Consider the following 26,281-nt stretch of genomic DNA (forward strand, 5'->3'; position numbering starts at 1 on the left):
TTTTTTTTTTTTTTTTTTTTTTTGAGATGGAATCTTATTCTGTCACCCAGGCTTGAGTGTAGTGGCGTAGTCTTGGCTGACTGCAACCTCCGCCTCCTGGGTTCAAGTGATTCTCCTGCCTCAGCCTCCTGAGTAGCTGGGACTACAGGCACACACCACCACGCCTGGCTAATTTTTGTATTTTTAGTAGAGATGAGGTTTCACCATGTTGGCCAAGCTAATCTCGAACTCCTGACCTCAAGTGATGCACCCACCTTGGCCTCCCAAAGTGCTGGGATTACAGGCCTGGGCCACCACACCTGGCCAATGACATTTACTCCCAATTAAGGTTTCTGCCTTTTTATTCCCCCAAGTCAGCAACCCGTGGTAAGTATAGGGCTTCTAGAATTTTCTCCACCTAGATAAATAAATTTTCGGTAAAGATTTTCCTTTCTTGAATAACAACCATAATCTCCAGAATATACTATCTGAATGAACTATTTTAGTCAGAAAGTCCAGTGTGCTGCCTATTTTATGGTAAACTATTGGGATCTTTAAAATAAAGATTTTGAATCTATGCAAAACTGTTAACCTCATATTACATAATTTGCTTACCTATGTAAAGGTATGTTCCCATGTTACATTCAATACAGGTATTTCCCTTCATTGCAAAAGTATAATCTACTTGGTGGATATTATTCAATGTGAAGGATATACATGAAGAACTTTTCATTATGTTCCAATAAATATTTAAGGCCATCATTTGAAGGTTTAAAAAATCAGTAAATGCATAAACATTTCTATGCTTGCCAAAATATCTTTCATAGCTCTGCTTAGCACCATGGTTATTCATATGAACAAGTTAATGTTGGATATTTTAAAGATCCAAGTAGTGCAAAATCAGCCAGTCTGTCACACTGGTAATTTACCATGAAATCAATAATTACTTTTATTTCTTTGGGGTAAATGGAAATAGAAAACAAACAGAAGAAAATTCAGCAATGGAAAGATTCTAAGACGAACAAGCAATAACTAGTTTGCTGCCATCTGTGATGTAGCCATACCTATAGGTTTTCAACATACTTACTTAAACAATGGAGTTCCACAAACAACACATTTATATATTCCAGGATCTTTGTGATGTGTGTACTCTCCTTCAAAGGCACTGATAAATAATAAACAGATCATTGAAAAAATTAAAGTTAGCATTATTTCTTACAGAATGTATTTGCTTAAACTATATTTCTCTAACAAATCTTTCAAGGTCTTTTTGTCCTAGAATGAAAACAAACCAAACATATGGAAATCTGAACTTTACTAATACATTTCAAATCTATATAATAAAATGTGCATATAACTACTACAAACTAGTGCAGGTTACATTAAAAAAAAGCCATCTAATTACATAATGCTTAGAAAAAGTTTTTTTTTCTATTAAAAAAAAGCCTGTAGTTTAGATTCACAGAAAGAACATTACATAAGATTTTGCTACTTTACAGGGTGCAAGAGTATATACCAGAAAATGCAGAAGGGTCCAAGACTTCAAGTGGAAGGAGTCTTATTTTTTGGTTTGAAAAGGAATATTGCAGCTTTAAGGGAATATTTTTCTAAGTTAACAATCTTAAAGGCTAGGAGGTCATTCAGCTAATACAAATCAGCTGTGCTAGCCCAACAAAAAGTCTATGTGCTCTGCAGCTTGTTTTTATTATCCTTTCACCCTCTTTATGAGGTCCAATTTTTTTATAAACAGAATTTTTAAGAATGACCTAATCTCTGGTTGTTTGTGTGCATTAAATCATTTTGCTAGTCATGTACACAACAGAATGGATAGAAATCCTCGCAAGCTGAGACTGAAGCCCACAGCTAGCTCATCGTATGCTAAGGGTGGACTCCGTCAGAGAGTCAACATTTGGTAAATTCAGTAAACAGTAGATACTGTGACAGGAAGAGAGTGTTGCCTGTTAACAGGGATCCTATGTGTAGTGGAGAGCTCTTTCAGTTCATGAATGAAAATAAGAAGTTACATCATTAATAAATTTGGATCAGAGGTAAGCTACGGTCTTATGCCAAGCTCCATGGTATAAATTAGACAACAAAGTCGTTGGACCTTGGCAAGTTACCTTTGAGCTAGAATCAGCTGAGAGAGGCTTTATTCACTAAAAACAGTCTTGGAAGTGAACAAACTCTTTTTTCAGGACTTAGGGCGAACTTCCAAGGACCAAAGCCATGTGAGGGCAGTTATTGAAAATTTTTGACATTCCAACCACAAATGAGCCAATAAATACTTTCTCCACATGTGCTTCAAAAAGAAATTGGAGTGGGGTAGAAAAGAACTAAATTATGCTACCTTCTTTTTGCAGCCAAAACGTCTATACTTACAATGGCCACCTTCAAAATTTCAGCATCCTGGCATAGTGCCAAGTGCCTCATGGTTTTGCTTACTGTGATGTCTTCCCAAAAAATGTACCTAAATCGCTATTACTTCCACACATTTTGTAGTAAACTAAAAACAGGCCCTTAACAAAAGCTTTGTGACTTTATATCAGATATGGAGTGTTCATTAAATGGAGAAAAGAACAAATAAAACTTAGTCTTAACCTAAACAATACCATTTTAACCTTTTCAAGGATACTAATTTGTAGACTTTAGCAAGTAAGTATAGAATGCTTTAAATTAATTGGCAAGGAAGAGGATTGCAGGGGGCGGGGGGAGAAGAAATCTAGCTCTTATTTAATGACTTTTTATTAAAGCTCACCTTACCTTTCGGTCCCTTTCTCCTGAGTGACATGGTACTGCAGGGGTGTTAGCCGCTTCCTCAGTTCCTGCTGGGAAAAGACCACCTTACAGTTCTTTTTATCCCTACATGACCCTGAAAAGAGAGAGGATATGGGAGAAGAACGCTTTTTAGCTTGAATCCTAAATAATTGCTTTGGCTGGCCGCCACAGCACAGCTTCTGCAGTCACTTGTCAATGACCACACCAGTCTCTAATGCACTGGAAATGCTTACCTGAACTGCAGCTGATTATTTCTCTAAGTTTAAAAAGAATGTTTCTTAAGATTCAGATGATTCCACTGGAGCAGTGACAATATGCTATAGCCAAAGTCTCTAGCATGTGATACTAAAAACTCACTGATCATTCACAAGATACATGCTTTATATCTCCCAGTATCCTGAAACCCTTTTTGTTCCAAATAAATTCAAAACATAATTTACAAACATTTACACTGTATATATAAAATGATGGGCATATTAAATTAAACCATAAGTCTGCAATAATTTTGCAACTTAGTAGAATAGCCTGAAACCATCAAAATTCAATTTCCATTGTGGATGATTTAACTACCATCCTATTTTATGAGCTCTAAAAATATTTTTTTCTATGACCAGGAATTACTGTTCTCCATGATTGCATCTGAAACTTCACTAGATTCTGTATACTCCTTCAAAATATAAAGATTCTGTATATCTCTTCAAAGACTGTATCTTACCATATTAAATGGGCAGCAAGAAACTTTCAGTACACTATAGGAGAGGGCACTTTCACTAATGCAGATTCAAGAAGTTCCAAAGAAAGAGTGGGAAAAATAGAAAAGGAGAAAGACAAAGAAAAAAGGAAACATGAATATGGTTTTTAGAAACCTACATTTTCTTTTTGCAAAGTACATCTAGGAAGACTTCACTGATTAACTGTATTTGAATGGTGAAATAATTCTAACGTGATTCTGATAACAATGGCAGCTTTTATTTCAACCTATACAACCTGCAGTAAAATGTTCAGACAACACCTGTTTATATGTAGTATTTTATTTTACATGAGCAAATGACTGAAAAGAAATATAACTCCAGGACAGGGTAGCCATTACTCACTGCAGTAAAATTGCTTTTCTTTGCCATCCATCACAGTGGGAAAGAAGCCTGCAGATGGTCCTAAATGTGGAGAGTTTTTGCCATGTTTTGAAATTACTACAAGAAAGCTTGCTTAGTTTCCCAAATAGTAAATGCAACTTCTTTTGAAATATAAAGAAATATGATTTAGGAGTGGAAATGCTTCCCACTTTTTTAACTTTCAAGGTACCTAATGTCATAGTATGAGATCACTGACCTTAAACTAGGAAAACATTATCTAGCCGGTTACCCTGACTGGGGGGTTGAAGAAGGATATCAGCTTGCAGAATCAGGGCCACCAAGAGAGAGTGGTTGATTCTCCACAAGAGAAAATGGAGGCAGCAAAAGAGCAAGACAGAGCCAAAGAGCAAGATACACCTTGGAGTGGGCCCGCAGGTTGTCAGACAGCACCTCTGCTGACCCTCCACAAATACTTCGGCCCTTCCCTGGCCTAGAAAGATCCACAGGCACAGCAGGCATGTCACTCATGGCATGTTGATCTCTCATCTCACTGGACCCCATCTTATCCTACGCTTTATCCAAATACTTACTACTTGTGTTTTTGCTGTTATCAACGGGTTAGGTAGAAATGTTTCCCTGAGAAATATCTGTCCTATCAGAACAAGCCTCTCAATAGCTTGAATGCAAAGTGGCCCTTTCTTAAATAATCAGTCAACAGCGATAGGTGAGTTTCTGTTCAATTCAGTACAGACTTCTTAAAAATGATTTTATTCTCATTTATTTGTCGGAAGGGTTGTATCTTAGTTAATAGTGTCACAAAATCATTAACTGCAAACTTAACATGACAAAATGACTTGGTTAAAATTATTCTTTTCAATGCCACAAATAATTAAAATATGTACAATTAAAATCAAACAATTCTATCCAAAATATTTTTGTTAATATATGTTCATTCATACAAAAAGATCAATTGTGTTCCCAAAGTTGAGAGAACTAAGCTACCCATCTGTATGTCATTTAGTACAAGAGAAGCAACTGCAGGTTTAAATTACATGGTATTGGATTGCAATTTCCTAACATTGGATGCTTTTCTGCTTTTTTACCTTGAGTCATTTACTAAGGAGTGTTCATAAAAAGTAGCTTAAAGCACAGATGCTTGCAAATCGTTTAGGCAAAGATGTTTCTCTCTTTTTCATTCTCCCTCTCTCATGAATCTCTCTTTTCTGAAGAAAGAGAATAAAACTGTTGGTCAGTATTGATGAACCATGTCAAGTATTTGTACAAGAAAAAAAGGTAAAATTGAAAACATCTGATTGAAGTAAATAATACAAACATAAAAGCTTTACTAGTGAATGAAGGGTATTGAAGAGACTTTATTTCATAGATTAGAAATTACTTTTGATCTAAACATTCTTAAAAACAGATTGTTTTCCACTATGAAACATCTCATTAGCTGTGCTACAGAGACCTCGTTTTAATGGCAAGCCTTGAAAGAGTGCTGCTGTACTCCTTCGTTAGTCTCCGTCTTATTTGGGAGGAGAATAAAGATTTCATTCCAGCTTTCTTTGTTTGTCTTTCAAGAACCACTAAAGCAGTATTCACACAAATTTTGTAGGAATGTGCCCTATGTCATAGCCTACAAATTATTTGGTTTTGGTGCACTTAAAGGTCACCTTCCAAATTAGCAAAATTTTTCTACATCCTGGCTTTTCAACCTTAAGTATAAATATTGTTTCCTAACTGTAAGTGAGGTTTTTCCTTTAAGAAATACTAGTGATTATTTAAAGTTGTCAAACTTTGTACGTTTTCACTCTTTGGTTATACTATATTCTCAAAATAATTAGGTTTTTTAAGTATATCTAATACTGAAAGGAAATATATGTAGACTAGAAACAACCATTGTGATTTTACATTAAACAATTCAATGAGAAGTTAGATTTTAATAAGCGTCTTGCCACACCATTTAATAATAATATACTTCCTGGACAATTTAAAGTTATAAAGTTATACCATTACATTAGCCTTTCTATTATCAGAATCAAATATTGGCATATATAAACACAGAAAAGCTTCACTTTTGTCTCCGATTTCCCTTCTCCCTATCAGACTCACTTTTCTAAAGTCATATGGTGCCACTGTCAATCTTGAAAAAATCATTTCATTTTGAAATTCTAGAGTAATTCATTGGATGGTTTCCCTTTACTGTCTTCACTCAGGTACTGTAATTTTCTTATTACACAGGGTAATTTAACATTAGTATTATATGACATCTGTTCAATGACCTCTAAATTTGCTTAGAAGTATGTTTGGGAAATATTTTTCCCTATATTTAAATGCTTAATAGTGTCTTTTGAATGCACAAGTGAGTGTGTGTGCATACACATGTAACACAAGTACATATTTGAGGAGATAATATTGCCATTTTGGTATCTAATCATAATACTGTTCCCTACAGAGTAACTTTGGGATAGATCAGATCCATCGTGAACTCAGTCCAAGGATATTTTATTTATTGAATTATGCCCAAAGTCTCTTTTTATATCGAGGCTTGTCCTGTGTTGTTGCCTCAAGGCCAGTATTGTTTCGAAGCCCCAGTATGAAGCTCTTGCTATTAGTACAAATAAACATACAGCAAGAGTTTGCTTTCTGGCTCTGCCTGCTTCCCAGTCACGTGACCTGAAGCAAGTCACCTTAGCTATGGGTTGCCACCCTCAAAGATCTGCTGTAAGGATCACAGCCATTAGCACTTACTTCATTTTGATTACAGTGAATTCTGAGGTTAAAACTATTTTAACAGATGGCCAGGTCCAGTATTTAGTGTGTAGCAATCTTTTATTGGTAATTCTTTTTCTATAATAATTCCCTGGGAACAGTATTTTCCTTACACCTTTTTTTTAAATGATTAAAGTAGGAAATGAAGAAATAAAATAAAAAAGAAAATAAAGTTGGAGTTCTTCTACATGCCAGGCACATGTCTAGGCACTTTCACATAAATACATTTAATCATCTCAATAATTCTAGAAAGTGACAGTCATGCCCATTTTACAGATACAGAAACTGAGGCTTGGAGAGGTTATAACATACCTTACTAAGGACAAACAGAAAGTAGACATATCAACTTAAACCCAGGGCTGTCTGACTGCAAAACCCATAGTTGCTATATTTTCTTTCTTTCTTTCTTTCTTTTTTTTTTTGACATGGAGTCTCGCTCTGTCACCCAGGCTGGAGTCCAGTGGTGTGATCTCAGCTCACTGCAACCTCTGCATTTCAGATTCAAGCGATTCTCCTGCCTCAGCCTCAGCCTCCAGAGTAGCTGGGATTACAGACGCCCACCACCACACCTGGCTAATTTTTGTATTTTTGGTAGAGATTGGGTTTCGACATGATGGCCAGGTTGGTCTCAAACTCCTGACTTCAGGTGATCTGCCTGCCTCGGCCTCCCAAAGTGCTGGGATTACAGGCGTGAGCCACTGCACCCAGCCAATCATCATATTTTCTGTCAGGAAAAATTATGTAACAACTTTTTTCTTTCTTCTCTAACTATACAATAACTTTCAGCTTAAAAACTAACAAAATAATAAGGGGCAAAAAGTAATAATCACCTCAGTACATTAGAAAAGTTACATACATTCATCTATAGCCAATGTCTCTTTTCCCTGTATTTACTCCTTCAACATAGGGTCAGTGACAAGTTTCATACAGGATTTTCACAAAGTCTATAAAACGTTGAAAGGCTTTTTAACTTCCTGTTAAGAAGTAAATTAGATCTGTTACCTAAATCTTACTTTCAAGTCATAAATTTTATATTTCTATGTGAAAAATCAAAACAAAACCTAAGGATTCCATAACTTTAATTTTGGTTCTAGGATCAGAAAAAAATGAAACTATTAAATATTTTCCCAAGATAATAAACGAATAAGAGATAAGAATATCTTGTTTTGCTTTGAGTTTAGTAGGTTAAAACAGTAAAGTTCATGTTGAAATATCTTGCTGCTATATTTAAAGGTGGTATACTTTATTTTTCACTGTAAATTTGGCTGGTTATTAGTTTGTCACTGGAAAACTGAGCAAATTTTTACTTCAGGCATAGTATAGTGTTAGAATTTCTAAATAATTGGCCATTTGGAAAAGCCAAATCTAGTACATTTTTAGAATAAAATGTAAAATATATATCATAACTATCATTTTTTGTTTGCATTCTAGTAATTCAATAAAGGCTTTAAGACAAAACTACAAAGCATGGGGGAAGAAAAGCTCTATATTTGTAGAACCATACCCAATTCTGATTTTCTCTCAAAGTAGACATATATAGGAAAACATTCCTGAGATTAACATACAAACTCATATGTCAGGACACTTTTGCTTCAGTCCTCTGGTTTCCACAAAACTAGAGCTGCAGGGCTTACTCTGAGGACCACTGATACAAGATTTTTTTCTTAAATTGTTTGCTTAAGTCATCAAAAATGTTGAGTGTTTACACAGTGCCAGACTCTATGCTAAGTAAGATATATTCATTAGTTCACTAATTATTTATTGAGAACCTATTATCTGCTGGCATTATTCTAAGTACTTAGGATATACCAGAGAACAAAATAAAGTTCTACTTTCCTGGAGCTCCCATTCCAGCAGGAGCAAGGGAAGACAAGACAAACTACAATGAAAATAAGTAAGTAAATTACATAGTCTCTTAGAAGGTGGTAAGTATTCAGGAAGGAAAAAGGAAAACTGGAGGAGGAAGTCTCACTGAGGTGATATTTGAGCAAAGCCCTGAAGGAGGAGAGGAAGGTGTCTGTGCTTATCTCTGAAGGAATAGCTTTCTGAACACATGGCAGAAACGACCAATGCAAGAGATGAAAATACTAACAAGTTCATATTCCAGTGGCAGAGACACAGACAGGTAACCTCAGTGCAAGTGCTAAAACCTGAATATGAATAGATAAGCAACAATTTAAATATATAAGGAATATGCTTTTAAACCAGGAAGTTTACAACTACATATCTTAATACAGACATTGTCTAGCATTACCTTTTTTACTTCCAAGAGAAAGTTTAGTGAATATCCATTTAGCAAAGTGCTATCCTCAAAATAGCTCTTGGAAAGTATTTTTCTGGCTGAACTTTCAATGTATGATCAGAGTGCAAGTTCTGCTAATTTGCTTTGTCTACTTAAAGCCATCGTTTTTACACTACAGATCATCATTCTCAACTTGGAGTCATATGTAAGAGGATACTCGATGGCTGTTTCTGGCGATGAATTTTGGATGAGCCTGCAGAACAAAAAACTCTTTGACCAGACAATGCTGTTGCCCTTCTGAAACACTTCAGTAACCCTCCCCTTCAGAGTAATCTTCTGGCCCTGGCAGGAAATGTCCATAACCAAAGAAAGTATAAAATTAGTACCTGTTCTATTTTTTAAAAACATTCATAATTTTTACATTTTGTTTCAGTTTAATTTCATCTGTTCTCCGAGCCCCAAATATAACACACACAAAAATAAATCTATGAGTTCTAGGACTCAGAAAAAAAATTGTTTCTTCTTACGGTAAAGAGTTATTCTTTCCTATATGTAAGAAAAATCATATCTTTATCTGTCATAATAATAATCACATTTAATGCCTTCTTGCTGTTTTACTACTACTTCACATAAGACAATTCCACAAGATCAGTTTCAATTATATTCCATAGACATATGCACAGAGTTCTAATTAACATCAATGGACATTATAAGCATGCAACATACCATTGTAAACTTTTTGAATTAAACAAGACCATATGTTTTAGTGGTGCATAGTTGAATGATAAAAATGGCCTTCAGTATGGTTCTCATACTGAAGGTTTGAATAAATACACTCAGAAGATGTTGTCAAGCAAGTTTTCCTTCCAAGGCTACACATCCAGATAAGTTCACCTCTATTAGCACTTTCAGTATTAGGGTATTTACTCTGCAAGGTACTACTTCAATGGGCAAATACAGTATTACGCAATTATTCTCAAACATTTTCATTCATTTCTGCTTTATTTTCCCAAACACATTGCAAATTCTTTGAAGATAAAAACTGTTGAGCCTAATATTAATTTATACTTTCTACAACTATTTATTAAACATCTACAGTGAATCAAGAACTGTCATGAGCACTGGAAAGTTAAAAATAAATAAGGTAGTATTCCTAATCTAGGAGAACACATAGTTTAGCAGGAAAGATAAGACAAACAATCTATACAATGTGCAGTCTTACAGTAAAGGTATGTGCAAAGTTTTGTGTAAAGAGAGTTAACAAAAAGGATGTTAACACTTTAAAATTTTTCCCACCTAGATTTAATCATATCTGCTTATAAATGAAATATAGAAAACTCAAATAACTAATAGCAACAGCATTCACAGGGTGCCAGAAAAGATCCAAACAGAAAACTACATTTAGACATCCCAATAGATATAATATGATCAAACGTGTACAAGTCAAGGTGGTCATTACCCTATCCTGATGAAAAGTATGCAGTCTTTCATGTAAGAGTAGCGGTCATTACCCTATCCTGATGAAAAGTATGCAGTCTTTCATGTAAGAGTAGCAGCTAATTTAACAAACAAACAAACAAAAAAATCCAGATAAAATGTAGGTTCAGATTTGAAAAGGAAGAAATTGGGGAACTGAGAAGTAAGGCAGTTTTAAAATTAAGGGGAAAAACGTGCAAACACTTTCTTACTGTAAGTCAGGGGAGTAAATGTATTTTCACAGTACTGAAAGGTTATTAATGTGAATTAAAATTCTAACCTTAACAGTAAAATCTCATTCATGAAGCTACATTATTTTCTTGATGGGCAACAATAGAGGTTTAGCACTACATTCATCCTGATGAAACATCCATTAATAATTCACCCGAATGAATGATAGAAGCCACATTTTACTTTTCTATCTTTCACTTGTATTATAAATTTTAATTGTTGAATTCATGTGTATTTTATTAGCATTATTTAAGCACATAAAAAAACTAAAGAGTATCTTATCAACTCTTCAAAATTTAATGCAAATACTGAGGGCAACAATTTTTTGTGTTAATGTGAACCATAAAGCCTAGAGTTTAGGGAAATATTTTTTAAACGTCTTGATCCAAAGAGCATTTTCTTGCTTGCAAGGCATATAAATAAGAAGAGAATTCTTAAAGTCTCTGCCATCATCAAGTGACAACAGTGGAAGAGAAAGTCACTTAACTTCAATTCTATCTGACTGCATGTGAAATGTCTGACAAACTTGGAGTTCCCTGTTTTTAATTTTTTTCCAGTATGGGTCTTCACTAGAACACCATAGCCCATAAAAAAAATTAAAAACAGACAGACTCATTTCCATTCTACATTTCACATGCAATCAAAAGATTTGCAAAACTAGCTCACTCTCTCATCCTCCTTCTCCCCTTGGGGAGCACCAACTGCTAGGGAGATGAGCGGTAACCACCCACAAAAAGGAAGGAAAGGAGCCTTCTCTTAGATTATCATGCAGAATTTTATTTAAATATAACATTGAGTATACTTCACCAGAAACAAAATAAAAGATACATTGTCAAAAACTCAGCTTTGCAAATTTCCAAAATTACGTTACCACCCAAATCAAATTTCAAATATAAATTAATTAAGCATAAGGCCTAGAAAACAAGTCTTCAATTGCCACTCAACAAAAAGCTAAATCTGAATCTATACATTCCAGAAAAATCTGAGGAATTCTGGAGAAAAAAAAAATCCACTTTACTTTTTCACTCATATTTATCAAGAAAAGCCATGTTTTACCCTGACATGGGAAGACATTATTCAATATCTTCTTGAGAGACAGTGCTCATACATATTTTAGTCATCTTTGCATCCCCAGCACCTAGTAATGTGGCTGAGAAAAAGGAAGGACTAAACGGGTATATATTGTATTTAAATACTCAATTCTCCACTTTAATTATTGCTTTTTAAATCTTCTTTCTAACAGATGTTTTCTAAATAATGACTTTGGCTATGTTTCTTATAAATTAGTTTAAGAACAGCAACAATAACATTTGCTTAACAAATCAGTGAAATTTTAAACATAAATAACGACAGTAAAAAATTAATTCAGTAATTCAGATTACTACTCTGAATCCTATGTTACCTCTCTAGGGTTTCACATTCAAATCTCTTATTGTAACTAATATTTTATTAATTCTCTGGATTTAAGATTATAAGATTACCTGGTCCAGCATTCCCCAAAATGCATTCTCTAAAATACTAGCTCTGAAAAAAAATGCTAACATGTTATTCCTCTTGCAGAGTGAGAAGGGAAAGGTTCCACTGTCAAATCAAATTAGGCAAATCTAGGTGACATGGGATTCTTGAAGACCTTCTCAGAGATTTTCTTATGCTGATGTGCACTATTAAATATGTGGTCATTTGATACACCATTATTTTCTGCTCCACTAGAAAAGGGGGGAGAAAGTGGCCAAACTATAATACATTCTTGTCACAATGAGTTTTAAGCTGCATCCAGATTACCAAGATGGTAGAATGTAAAAGCAGTGCATCTTAGAATTTATGCAATAGGGTAGTATGCAGGGTTGGTTCTCAATTTGATGATGAGATCCATTTTACAAGGGAAAGTCAGTAGAATTAGTGTTCCTTGGATTATAATCTGGGAAATGATGAATTTCTAGTCCAAAGCCCTCAAAAGGAAATAGGGCCCAAAAGAGTTACTACTCATGGTTGCATACCTGGTTAATGACAGCCAGGTTCTCTTGTCTGCATCTTTCCTCCTTTAGTTTATTTGTCCATTCTGTTTCTCTCTTGAACCCATGCTTGGTTGCACTTTACCATACCTACCTATTGCTAACCCATGTGCCCACAGTCCACTCCTACCCCTATCTTCTCATCCTCCACTCCTACCACCTCCCACTAATTACATCTACACATTCCTTCAATATCCTTCAGAGGAACTGTCATTGCTTGAAATCCTATTCCGAGAATTCAGTCTGCCATTCTGGGAGGAAAGAAGCACAATGCTTCTCACTTCTTCTACTCCCTGCCTCCATGGTAAAACAAAAGAGAAAGTGTTCACACAGAATTGTAAAACCTTCAAGTATATAACTTCTTTCATCCTATAGATAATAAAATTTGAACCTGAGGTGGCCATCTTTCTCACCAGAATGTAGATCCCTGAAGAGCAGAGATCACATTACTTGTAATGTGACATTATTTTGATATATAAGATGATGTTACTTATTAACAAGCATTCATTTATTCAACAAATATTTACTGAACACCTATTATGTGACAGACACAATTGTAGTTGCTGAATTGTAACAGTGAACTAGACAGACAAAAATCTCTGCCTTTCCAGAGCTTACTTTGCAAGAACCAAGGACTTTCCATAACTGAAATAGATTTTGCCTGATCAAACCCATCACATTTCCTGGACTTTTTGGCGTCCTCCCTTACACCCCCATCTTTTTTCCCCAATTTCTTCTCCCTTACAACAAGGCATTTAAACTGCACAGAACAAACTTTTGGAAAATGTCAGCTAATATATAATATAACAACCCTCACCTGAAGGTCATATCTAATTATAAAAGATTTGACAAGAATGTTACAAAATCCTCAGTTTACAGATGCAGAATAGGAATAAAAGGTACAAAACAAAGATTCCTGGGGCCAGAAAGCAAGTTGGTGGTAGAAACAAACTAGTAAATAAAGATCAAGTGTCTAATCTCTTTCTTCATCAATACCAATAATATGATGAGAAGCTCTGAAATTTGCTGTGATATTATCTAAAATTTGCAGAAGGAAGATTAAAATATTAATCAAGTGGAATATAGTATAAACAGTTTTATCTTTCTGCACCAACATGTATTTCTGCAACAAAACAAAATCCTACAAAGCTATAGTTACAGGAATCTGAATTTTCTTTGCTTACCTCAAATTCAAATACTCTAATGATTAACATTCCATTCCTTCCTTGCAATTATGTGGCTCAATATAATAAATACATCTATTACTGAAAGAAATGCTTATCATATAAGTTAACATATAAATTTAGACTCTATAAAAGTATATCTCTTATTAACCATCCAAATAACTGATATCTTTTGTCATTTCATGGGGCATTTTTTTTTTTTTTTTTTTTGAGATGGAGACAGAGTCTCACCCTGTAGCCCAGGCTGGAGCGCAATGATGCAATCTCAGCTCACTGCAACCCTGCCTCCTGGGCTCAAGCAATTCTCCTGCTTCAGCCTCCTGGGTAGCTGGGATTACAGGCACCCACCACCACGCCTGGCTAATTTTTGTATTCTTAGTAGAGACAGGGTTTCACCATGTTGGCCAGGCTGGTCTCGAACTCCTGGCCTCAAGTGATCTGCCCACCTTGGCCTCCCAAAGTACTGGGATTACAGGCGTGACCACCGCACCAGGCCTCAAGGTGTATTTTTTATAACATACATTTTTAAATGACTAACACAAGCGTAAATATACTAAATGTTTTTAAAAATAAAAAAAATAGGAAATTGAAATAAATGAAATGAGGATTTAAAATTTTCAAGTAAATAGTTGATTTCAAATGCAAAGGCACAAAAGGTAATTTCAGATAATTTATCAATGCATCTTAATACAATCTATTTTTAAAAATGTTAAATTTGTATTCTCTTACAGCTCTTTCTTTTAAAGAGTGTACCTAGCAGACGCAATTATGAGAAATTCAATTTCTAAATAAAATGTTTAGGATGAAATTGTAAACTAGGAAAGGATAGTAAAAATTCATCAAATATCTATCCACAGTATTAGTGAATCTGTGAACTGTCATTCATGACTCATTCCTTCNCTTGCTCCTATCAATGCATCTTAATACAATCTATTTTTAAAAATGTTAAATTTGTATTCTCTTACAGCTCTTTCTTTTAAAGAGTGTACCTAGCAGACGCAATTATGAGAAATTCAATTTCTAAATAAAATGTTTAGGATGAAATTGTAAACTAGGAAAGGATAGTAAAAATTCATCAAATATCTATCCACAGTATTAGTGAATCTGTGAACTGTCATTCATGACTCATTCCTTCATTAAACTTGTGTCTGTTGAGAGCAAGAGCTCATAAATCCTTCTACAATCTGTTACATAACATTATTGTGAATATGTTTAGACAAATAAGCATCTAATTACCTATATGATTCCTCCAAAGTCCATATTGTCTAGATATTCTAACCCTGTAGAATTATCATTTGTTTTCAGAATTTATGTTTTACACACTTTACAGTCATTGTTAACTAATGAATTTCTCAAACGAAACTAAGATTTAATTTTTTTGTTCATGCCTAAACTCTCTTGTTATTAGGTGTTACGTATTTTATAATTCTTAAGGTATACAAAGAATGTATTCCATATTTAACAGAAAATCAAGAGAATCCACACTTAACAAACCATATGCCCAACATCTTATTCATACAGTCTTATTGTTGTATAACAATTTAGCTTTAACTAATATCCATTGTCCACAGATAATTAAAAATTCGTCTGGTAATTAGATGCTGCACAGCAACTTTTCAACATTAAAACATTTATTATAGAGCTACGAAAACAGTTTTAGAAAAATACAGCTGCATCAGAGTACTCATTAATCAACATTTTAAATATAATTTTTCTTAGTTTTCTAAAATATTTTCATTCATGCAAAATTGATTCATGCTTAACAGTCAACATGTTAAACTAATAACGGTTTCAAGATTCTATAAAAATTCAAAACACAGCAAAACAAAATGTGAAATTTTCTTTAATTCTTGGGTGGTCTGCTGAAGAAAATTTAGCTGCACATAAAACCATAAATGACTGTTAAATCAGCTATTTGGATACAAGATAAGTTAATTTATGAAAACTTGTTTCAGTTTATAGAAAGTCCACACATGAAAGACAATTTCAATGAGATGGTCAAGCATAAGGGAGTCGGAATCCTATTGAAAATGGAAAAAGGTTTTGTGCTCTACAAATATTGTTTGAACATAATATAAGCAGAAAATTTTGTGGTTTATAAATCCATATGTTCTTAACTGGCTATTCCTTATACACTTTTGTTTAAGTTTTCACAATGCACCTATGTGCTAATATCAATAATCATTCATGCTATGAAAGAATGTAAACCTAGTGCCATCTACTGGAAAAAGTGGATACCATTTAATCAATTACTTGCAAATTATTTTGTGAATTACGGGTTGAAATTTGTATGTCCTTTTTTTTAATTTCTTTAAAAAAAAATCCTCTCCACAGCATTTTAATACAATCAAAGAAGTTAGGTAAGATAAAGTTAGGTCAGATGTTGGGTAAGAATGGTGAAATTGGAGAACTGAGGGCATTAATCTGAACACAAGGGAGAGAATTCCTTTGGGGACACCAATACTGAAATCAGAAACACTGCATTCTGATGAGTTTTATGTTGGGTTCATGTGAATCTTTTACAGCAGAGGTTCTGGACATGCGGTCAAAGAGCTCTCCCTGAAGAGTTTCAGAAGATCTAACAAAAAAATTCTTGAAATTATATGAAAACATGTGTAGACGCATAAATGTCTTTTCTGGAAAAGAAGGTCGTAACTTTTATCGAAGCATTATGTAGGTGGTCCATATTTTTTATGACCCAAAAAAGGTTCTGAAGAACTAATATAGAATGTCAATGCATTCAGTAAGTGAACAGCACACTGACGATTCTGATTATCTTTCATCAGTTCTATTAATGAAATATTGCCAGCTCAAATTGAATAAGTACTTGTTACTTACGGATGTGGCTTTAATGTGCATCTGTAGTATTTCCTCTTTACAAATGGAGACTTTAAAGCACAATAAACAATAATCTGCTGCAAAGAAGTGATCAAAAGGGCCAGAGTTCTTAAGTCTTATGCTAAGTATAATACATCCTTATTCACTGCCTCAAACAGCTTACTACCAAAACTCAAACTGTTTGCAAGAAAAGGTAAAAGCAATTCTGGATAATATGCATTGAATCTGTTGCCACTTTTGTTATTTGTTTAGCTACAATGTGATTTATACTTATGGCATCCCCTATATTGTACTAATGCAATAAAGTGAGAAAAAAATTGTTAGACAATAGATTCAAAAGTAAACCAAACTATGAACTTTACTTTTAATCTTCCCATATAAAGGAGTTTCAAATAAATTTGTACTCTTACAGCTATGACTTCACCTTCACATAAACATTCCAAATGTTTACTGATTCATTTAACAAATATTTATTAAGTGCCAGGCACTGTGTTAAGCTCTGGAGCCATAAGCCGCTGATTCATAGAGTTCTAGTTATACAGATGATACTCAATGACTTTCTAACACCATTTGCAAAATATCTCTAAGACTTCTAATTGCTACATTAGAAAACTATGATATATTTATAAGCTACAGCCATGTAACTCTTCAATTCATGGAAACTATTAAATATGCCACTAACGTCAAGTAAGAATCACAACCACAAATTATATGTATGATGGTAGAAAAAAGTATAACATCGCTCTAATTAGTACTATTTAGACAAATTTTATTTATTTCACCCTCACTTGGCTGAAAGCTATCATGATATCTAGTATAAGCTACAATTATACTTAATTTTTATCTAGCATTAAAACTATATATAAAATTGTGCTTCCTGATTCCTCCTCAGATAATGCTTCAGTCTTGATTAAGAGGCAAGGAATTCTAATGTTCAAACATGGAAACTGTGTCCTACCACCACAAGTCAGCAGACTTCTCTGTAAGTTCCCAGTATTAGTACTGAGTTTTAAGATCTGATTAACCTAAAGTCAAAAGTAAAAACAAGTGACAGTTAATAAAATCACAGAATTTAAGAACTAAATATATTATCTAATTCCTCGTAAACATGAAGAGACTGTGATCAGGAGAAGTTTATTGACTTGTTCAAGGTCACGCAAGTTAAGGACGGAGCTTTGGTTAGAGTTTTCTAACTCTTAATCCAGTGTTCTTTTAATACATAAAAGAAACTGTTGTAAGAAATTAAGAAGAAATTCTGAGAGAGAAAAATTACCTTTAATTACAAACAAGAGTGAACCATAACTCAGATGCACTTAATAAGATCTAAATTAAAATTATACCTTATTAAAAAATAAGAAGTAAAGAAAGTCAAAGCTAAAAGTAATAGATCGCTCTTTTGTGACATAGCTTTCATGCAGGTCAATCCAGTTATAATCAACTTTAAGAGCCTGCTCCAATTATATTTTAGTTCTGGAATTATTTCATATTGAATAATACTCAAAATTAGTAGGGTACTGGCTGGGGAACAGACATCTTTTTGATTTACAGAGATTTCTGTTGTAATGGGTTTTGACCAGCAACAGCATATTAAAGCAAGACTTCAAACTTTCACCTTCACTTCCTGTATTTCCAGTTTTGGCCTCTTCTCTTCCCTACCTGTACAAAGTAATTGGGGACTAGAATTTCCATTTCAATTTCATCTTTATTTTTCAAAATTTAAACAGTTTGTTTCATTATTGTTGAAGTTAACTTCTTCAACATTTCTATATATCTAAGAGCAAAATCCTGTTAGAGAACTTGATGATATAAAGATTTTGCTAAATCCAAGTTATAAAATATGTAGACACCAGAAGACTGACTTTCATAACACTTTAAAAACTAGTGGTGCTTGAATGGTCAAGAAATTAATGGAATACTATTCTAGCCAATTCAATTTTCAAATTAAAATGGGTTTACAAGCCCTAGATAAGAAAGATGCGAGTTTCTTTTGGCTTTTACCAGTACTGGGTAGTAAGAATAAAATAAATCTGTTGTATATTTATAGGACTTGAATTCTGGTTCAGCAGGGTGTATAAGTAAAATAAAGAGATCAGAACAACAGATCAAGATGGTTATTTCTCAACATAAAGTGTATCTGTGAGTCCCATGAAAGTAAAATATAGTTAAATGAAACATAGGACATGTTTAAAAGTTTGAAAAGTCTGTTGTATTGGAAAAACATAAATCTACACAAATTTCCACATTGAACATAGTGAAGACATATATGGTGTTTACTAAATGCCGGCCACAGGTTTAAGCACATTTCACATCCCAATCTATTTAATTCCCACAGCAACCCTTTCAGATTGGTAGTATTATTATCCCCATTTTACAAACAAGGAAGCTAAGGCACACAGCTAGTCAGTGGCAAAGTCAGATTTTAAACTCAGTCTGACCCCAGAAAGAATTAGTGTGCTTAAGCACTGTACCACAATGGTTAACTTCTTAAAAATGATCAGCTTTGCTGAATTTATCTTTGAATAATTTTGTCATCAAAATTTAAAGATACTTATATTTCAATTAGACAATCTCATTATGAAACTCTTTAATCCATGACTGTCATTTATTGAAGAATATACTGTTAATTAATGTGGTTTCTATAAACATTTAGCCTCCTCTATATTTGGCAAACCCATATGACAAAAACTATGCTGGGTACTTTTACACACTGGAGCTTTTTCCAGAGGAAAACATCATTATGTATCATCTAAATAACCTCCATAGTCCACCTGTGACATGTACCGTAGAGCATTGAAAAGGTTCTGCATAGCACAAGTAACTAGTGGTTGAGGTTCTCCCTCAAGGTCATATACAATCCCACAGACAAACCTTGTCAGTTCTACAGTCTGAATCTCTCCCAATTACAATCTTCCTTTTCAACTCTATTGTAATGGCCACAGCACTTCACATCTCCTCACAGCCTCAGACTCCTCCAGTACTCTTTACGGTGGCAGTGCAGGGGGATGTGGGCCCAGGGGGCATACTGAGAAGAGTGATTGGGGCCTCTATACATTAAGCTTCATTAGCCCCTCATGTCACCACAAACAGACTTAAAATCTACTTTTAAAAAAAGTATATTTGCTATATAAATATGGCTGCAAGACAAATACCTTACTCCTTCTAATCAGGTTGCCATCCCAGACTCTCTCACAGAAACATCTGAAAAACCAGCTCTGACCTCCTACCATACTAAATCAATAATCTTTGTAAAATGCAAATGAAGTCATGTCATTCCTGTTCATCTCTCCAAGACTTAAATTCCTTAGAACATCATATAAAGTGCTTCACGATTTGGCTGCCTTTCCTTCCTTACCTCTTCTATTTGCCCTTGTACATCCAAACCAACCATATGAATAACTGTATTTCTCTGAACATGCCTTGCTCTTTCAGGCCTTTGTGTTTTCCCATGCTACTCCTTTTGTTAGAAACAGCCTCCCCACCACCCTGCTTAGAAACCAGGCTAACTGTGCTCCCAGTCTGAGATTCAGCTCAAGCACCATATCCTCCATAAAGCCCTCCTTAAACTTCAGAGATCTTCCCTTCCTTCCAACATTTCTTCTCCTAAAGACTAGATGTAGGATCAACCTCCTCTGAATTACCTTAATACACCAAGTATAAATGCCTCAAGTCTAGTCAGGTCAACATATGATTCGACAGTCCTCACACAGTTCCATTTCCATCTTGTACTTGTTGAAAAAAATCAGCTTTACCTTATTTATCACTGTATCCTCACTGCTTAACACAATGCCTGGCACACATAGTTAACATTTAATGAGTTGGAATTAAATTTTCTATACAATGTAGTGATAGATATTTATACTAACGGAAAAAATGTAAAATATATTGATAATCATACTCACAGAAGTAAAATATTTAGCCATTGTGGTTTTCATAATAAAATTAAAATACTAAGCTTATGATACAGGCGCATATAAAATTTTGGACTTTCATGCCTCACTTATTTAAATTCTTAAAATCACACTGTTAAAAAGTGTAGTGGTTCTAATTTAAGAACCCACTGATGCATGCTATATTAGTTATGTTTATTTGGTCATTGTTAAGTAGAACTTTTTTTGCTTTTTAACTACAATAAATTGGTAACTTAATTATGCTAACGTTGCTCATTTTCATTTTTTCCTAAAGGAACGACCACATGTGGAATGAAAAGCATTTTCATTATCCTTTAACAAGATGAATGTCCTATTTTGTGTGATTTGGGGCAGTTTCTTACTCAGACTGCCAGCCTCTTATGAACGTTATGATTTGCAGATGTGTAGTGTGCATTAAAGAACAAGAAGATATCATGAAATATTAGTGACAATTATACACTGGGCAAGGAAACTGGACAATGTTCCAAGGGTTGTAAGGATTGTGGAAATGAATGTTACTCAAAGTAGAGTGGTGATTTATAACCAATTTCCGTCTTCAAATTAGGGCCCAAGTAAAAGAAAATGAAATTTAGCAAAGCATGATGGTGTATCATTTCCTGCAGCAGAAACACCCAGTTGGCCCTGTGCCTTCAGTATGTACAGTACAACAAGCAGCAACCTGAGGGAAGCCCACAGGCTCGAAGGGCTACTGGCTGGCTCTTTGTCACCAAATGCAGCAGGTTGAATGCAGACATCACTGTGATATCTTCACCAACAAAACGAGAAGCAAAGAACAGGGGCAAGAGCTGAGTAGGAGAAAAAACAAAAACAAAAAAAAAAACAAATTAAAACATCACAAATATTAAACACATTAATTGCACAACTGATGGTTACAGTTTTATCTGGAACTGAATACATGCACATATTGCTAATAAATTTCAAATGCCTATTTTTCAGCCGGTGAGCTTACTTTCAATATAGCTTTCTTTGTATCTTAGAGATAAAATACACACTACAAGATAGCAGTGTAATCTGTAAACAGAGTTTGCAAGAGGTTGAGAAAAGACAGGAAGTTTAAAAACAGTTGAAAGAAATTCACATTTACTGAGTTCATACCATGTGACAGGAACTGTCTGGAGCCTAATATACACGTTATATCATTTAATTCTTACAATAAACCGAGGAGGTAGGTTTTATGCCCCAATACATATGTGAAGAAACTGTGACTCAAAAGTCCAAGGGCACAAAGCAAATAATCAGTGGAAAAAGGACTAGAAAACCCTGTTATATCTGACTGCAAAGCCATGTTCCTTCCTTACACCACGCTGCCTTCTTCCAGCAATTACTGGCAAATCTCCCTCCCTGGAGAAGACTATAAAATAATAAGATTAAGAGACGTATTTTGTTAGAATTTCATTTTATGAAATAGAGACCCAGAAAACCTATGGACAATTAACACTTTCAAAACAGCATTAAGTTTGAATAAAGCATAGCAAATATGAATTTTCATTTAACTATATGATTTATAATTTATAGGTCAATTCTGTGAATAATATTCATGATTTAGTCATTTTAAAAGTGTAAAGTTGTTTTTTAATGTCTTTGGAAATGAATTATGTGGAAGAATCTAAAATTGTGTAGATATTAAACTTTAGAGAAAAGTTCAATTCTTAGGATTTTCTTAAAAGTTTTGTACAATATTTCAATTGGTAAAGATTAACTTTAAATGGAAATGGAAAATACTAGATTAATAAACTTCACATATGTTGTTTCAAATTAGCATTTTAAGTGACTTTAACCATTAAATGCCCAAAAATTAATACAAAATTAATGTCTTGTTCATTTCCTGACCACTTCCCCTGCTCCCCATCCCCAAAAAAAGTCTGTTCCGGACTCTTCTGACCTCCTTGAAGAACAAACATATAATAAACAGTAATATATTTTACTAAATCACTCTGGAGTATATCTGACAGAAATCTGCTTGTATTAACATGCCTGAACTCTGACTTCCCCAAACTAAACTCACTACAAGACTAAAACATTTTTGTGTTACTAATTGGAGACAAAGGGGAGGGAAAAGGAAGGTAAGTATCACAATGCACAGCCCGAAAGAACCATTAAACATAAATAAACATGTCATTTTCACGAGTGACTGCAGGGCAGGGAAAAGAGAGCACTCCTTTGGAGCAGACTACCGACTAATAAAAGATCAAAGGTCTATACCTCACATCACTATAAATAAAAATGTATTTTTTCCTTGTGACCCTTCTCTGTGAGGAATAAAGTGCACACAGTAAATATAATTACTTAGCAAAGCTGTAGTCTCACTGTGCTTCCACAGCTGACCATAAAACGTCTTCCTATTCTGTTTCATCAACTCCTGTACCAGGCAGCCTGGGCGCCTACCAACCACTGTGGCCATCTGGCTTATGTCAAAGCCAGCGCACAGGAAGAGAGGCAGTGACGTCACTCTGCAGGTCAGGGAAAGAACAAAGATGCATTCTACAATTAAAAACTGAGGGCCACAAATACCGGGAGCCCTCCAGCATGATATGACTGTGTGATTTAATATTCTGACTGTTGCCTGTATTTCTACCCAAATAGCCAGGGCTCCATCTAGTGGCAAATTAGTTTTGCCCAGTTTTTTGAAAATAGAAGACCCAGAAAGTACAACATTAGCACTAACAAAGTGGGGCAACTAAAATGACTGCTTTTAGAGCAGTCTAGTCTTTCTATACTGAAGAATGCAAAAAGCACAATTTGTCACACTGTTCTCTATTTTCTAATCCTAAAAGAATGCATTTCATAGGTTAGGATTTGATATTATCTGAATTATTTTAACGCCTGCATAGATAGCAGAAAAGGACTGAACTTTGTAAAATGCATGCAAACTGGTATTACTCATAAACCACTCTGAAAATATGTAGCTGAGACATAAAGTGAAAAACAGTTCTAAAGAATGGATGTGTGCATCTGGATGCCTTGGTTACATCAAACTAATATGCCTATACTTCCACAGAACAAAAGAATCATAGTTAATATGGCTCTAACATATATTTTTATGCTGAAATGGTTTAACAAAATTATTTTTAGCTCATGTTTTCCATTTAATTAATGTTTGCAGTAAATAAAATAAAACACTTTAACAAACAGATCTAAAATACATATGTTTGCATGAAAGATGGGATATCACAATGGATGTGTGTGATCCACGGACACAGACTGTCTGGGTTTAAAGCTGGTCATGCCCATAACCAATTCGGTGACCTTGGACAACTTGCTTACCCTCTCGGGGCCTCAGCTTCCTCACTTATCAGATAATGATTAAATAAGTTAATTGGTAAAAAGTGCTTGGAACAACTCCTGGGACATAGTATATGCTCAGGAAATGTTAGCTATTATTATTTATGCCAAATATTTACTACAGTTTTAACTGCATTAATTAGAAAATTGTAACAGTCCATTTATATCCACCCCTTCTTAGAGGTAGCAAGCTATTCTCCAAAGAATCCTATTTAGGTCAGAAAACCACTACTTGATAGATTTCCACAGTAAATTATTCTAATGAAAACAACAGAACAGAGAAATCCTAAAGATAACAGTTGACTGTGCACACAGCATGTGCCATGCACTACTCTAAGCATTTCACATTTATTAGCCCTTTTAATCCCCACAACCTAATGAGGTATATACTATCATTTTCCCTTTTTTAGACACAGAGACTGAGGCACAGGGAGATTAAATAAATGACCTAAGGTCTTACACTTAGTAAGGGACAGGGACTTTAAGTAATTGGGTAATCTAATTGATACATGTGAACTCAGGCCATTTACCTCCAATGCCAGTACTCTTGACCACTACACAACTGGCAATGAAAAGCCTTACGATGCACCAACCAACTCTAGATACTCTGATTCCACGTTTCCCTACTAGGTAGCATGATAAACATGTAATAAGGAAACTTAATTCAAGATTACTTGATGGCCAGGCGAGGTGGCTTATGCCTGTAATCCCAGCACTCTGGGAGGCTGAGGCGGGCAGGGAGTTCCAAACCAACCTGACCAATATGGCGAAACTAAAAGTACAAAAAATTAACCAGGCATGGTGGTGGGCGCCTGTAATCCCAGCTACTCAGGAGGCTGAGGCAGGAGAATCGCTTGAACCTGGGAGGCAGAGATTGCAGTGAGCTGAGATTGTGCACTGCACTCCAGCCTGGGTGACAGAGAAAGACCCTGTCTCAAAAAAAAGAAAAAAAAAAAAAGAAGAAGATGATTACTTGAAGATTCTCTCCCTTGACATTCTCAGATTTCTAGACTTGATCTTTCTAGTTCCACCACATGCAACTTCAACTGCTTTCACCTTCAAATTTTTTCTCTAAATTCCTTGGATATACCTTTAGAATCTATAAAGCTAACTCTATGTTAATCTACCAAAACTTCAATATGCTGATAATGTACTTTTGAGGACCAAACAAACTAACAGCTACTTCCACTCTCAGACCCCCAAATTGAAGTTTCAATTTGGCAGCTTTTAACCATTTGTATTTCCTGAACTGTCTGAGTGAAGGCCATTACCAGAAACAATCCTAGTCCAGAAAGAAGCAAACGCTTAGCATTAAACACCCTGTAGGAATCAGGATTGAGCAAGGATCACCAGAAAATCCGTAATTCTCCAAGTGTATTCTCAACTTCCTCACTTTTGCATTGCCTTTTATTCAATTACCTACATGGATGAACAACATTTACAGATAATCCATCCACTTCGGCCTCCCAAAGTGCCGGGATTACAGGCATGAGCCGCCATACCCGACCTAATCAACATGTCATTTTTAAAAGCCGGACAAGATGGCTCACGAATCTTCCTAATCTCCCCAAATATCTGGTAGATAATTTTGAAAATAGTGGGCATTTAAAAATACTGACTGCACAATGCCTAGTGAGCAGTATCACATTATGTGTTAAGAACAGAATTAGATTCCGTAATTGTCTATAATTTCCTGCTGAAAACATTTTGATGATTCCCCCTCGTATATCACAGGGTTCTCCAAACCATGTTCTGAGAAACGTAAGATAGCCCTTCAAACAAGTTTAGTAGTCAAATAGTCGTGGAAATGCTAACCAATATAAAGGATCTGAGAAGTCTTCAGTAGATATGCCTGCTTAACTTTGTCTCAGTTGGTGCCTCTGAAATGTTTCTGATCATACAAAACTCCTTTCTGTCCTGTCACCCAACCCCCAGAACACATTCTGGTAAATCCTTCTGATAAAGCCCAAATTCCCAAACAAAGTATCTAAAGTATCTAAAGTTCTACATTCAGCTACTGCTGAACTCTTCAGCCTTTTCCCTTGCCATACCTCTACAACCCACCGCACCCCACACTCCTGCCATACTAACATGGTGGTAATTTTCCTGATAGATCAGCTGTTTTCTATTTCCACCTCCATGTCTTCATTCCAGATCCTTACTATCTTTGCCACCACTTACAACCTCCACCATTCCTAACTCCTCCAATTCTAGTCCCCAGTATAGCACCAAATATGCTATCATACCCCCATAACAATTTTCAGGGTACTGATTTGCTTAGATCTCTCCCTCTTCTAGATTATAAACCCCTTAACGACAGTGACAGTGTCTTTCATCCCTGCATCCCAGTACCTGGCACATAACAGTCATTCATTTATTGAGTGAAAGACTACGAAAATGACTGATTATATGTTCAGGATATGACTATATTGTTCAGGATCATCATTTCCAATGCTGCTGTCTCTGCCATCTCAACTGCTAATAATGC

General features: G+C 34.9%; 1 protein-coding gene across 4 annotated transcripts in view; it reads right to left on the minus strand.

Annotated features, from left to right (window-relative positions):
- The window catches only part of MSRB3 (methionine sulfoxide reductase B3), a 190,105-nt gene that overhangs the window by 137,569 nt on the left and 26,255 nt on the right, over positions 1-26,281 (minus strand). For 3 of the 4 annotated variants that reach the window (XM_017871587.1, XM_017871588.1, XM_017871589.1), the window contains exons 2-4: positions 21,170-21,296; positions 2,740-2,848; positions 1,067-1,144 (exon numbers count right to left, since the gene is read on the minus strand). In XM_017871587.1, the coding sequence (XP_017727076.1) occupies positions 1,067-1,144; positions 2,740-2,848; positions 21,170-21,245 (263 nt within the window). In that variant the 5' untranslated portion in view covers positions 21,246-21,296. The remainder of the gene's footprint in view (positions 1-1,066; positions 1,145-2,739; positions 2,849-21,169; positions 21,297-26,281) is intronic. The other variant, XM_017871586.1, reaches the window with a different exon arrangement.

Source organism: Rhinopithecus bieti, unplaced genomic scaffold (genome assembly GCF_001698545.2).
Source record: "Rhinopithecus bieti isolate Rb0 unplaced genomic scaffold, ASM169854v2 scaffold_5924, whole genome shotgun sequence".
Taxonomy (NCBI): domain Eukaryota; kingdom Metazoa; phylum Chordata; class Mammalia; order Primates; family Cercopithecidae; genus Rhinopithecus; species Rhinopithecus bieti.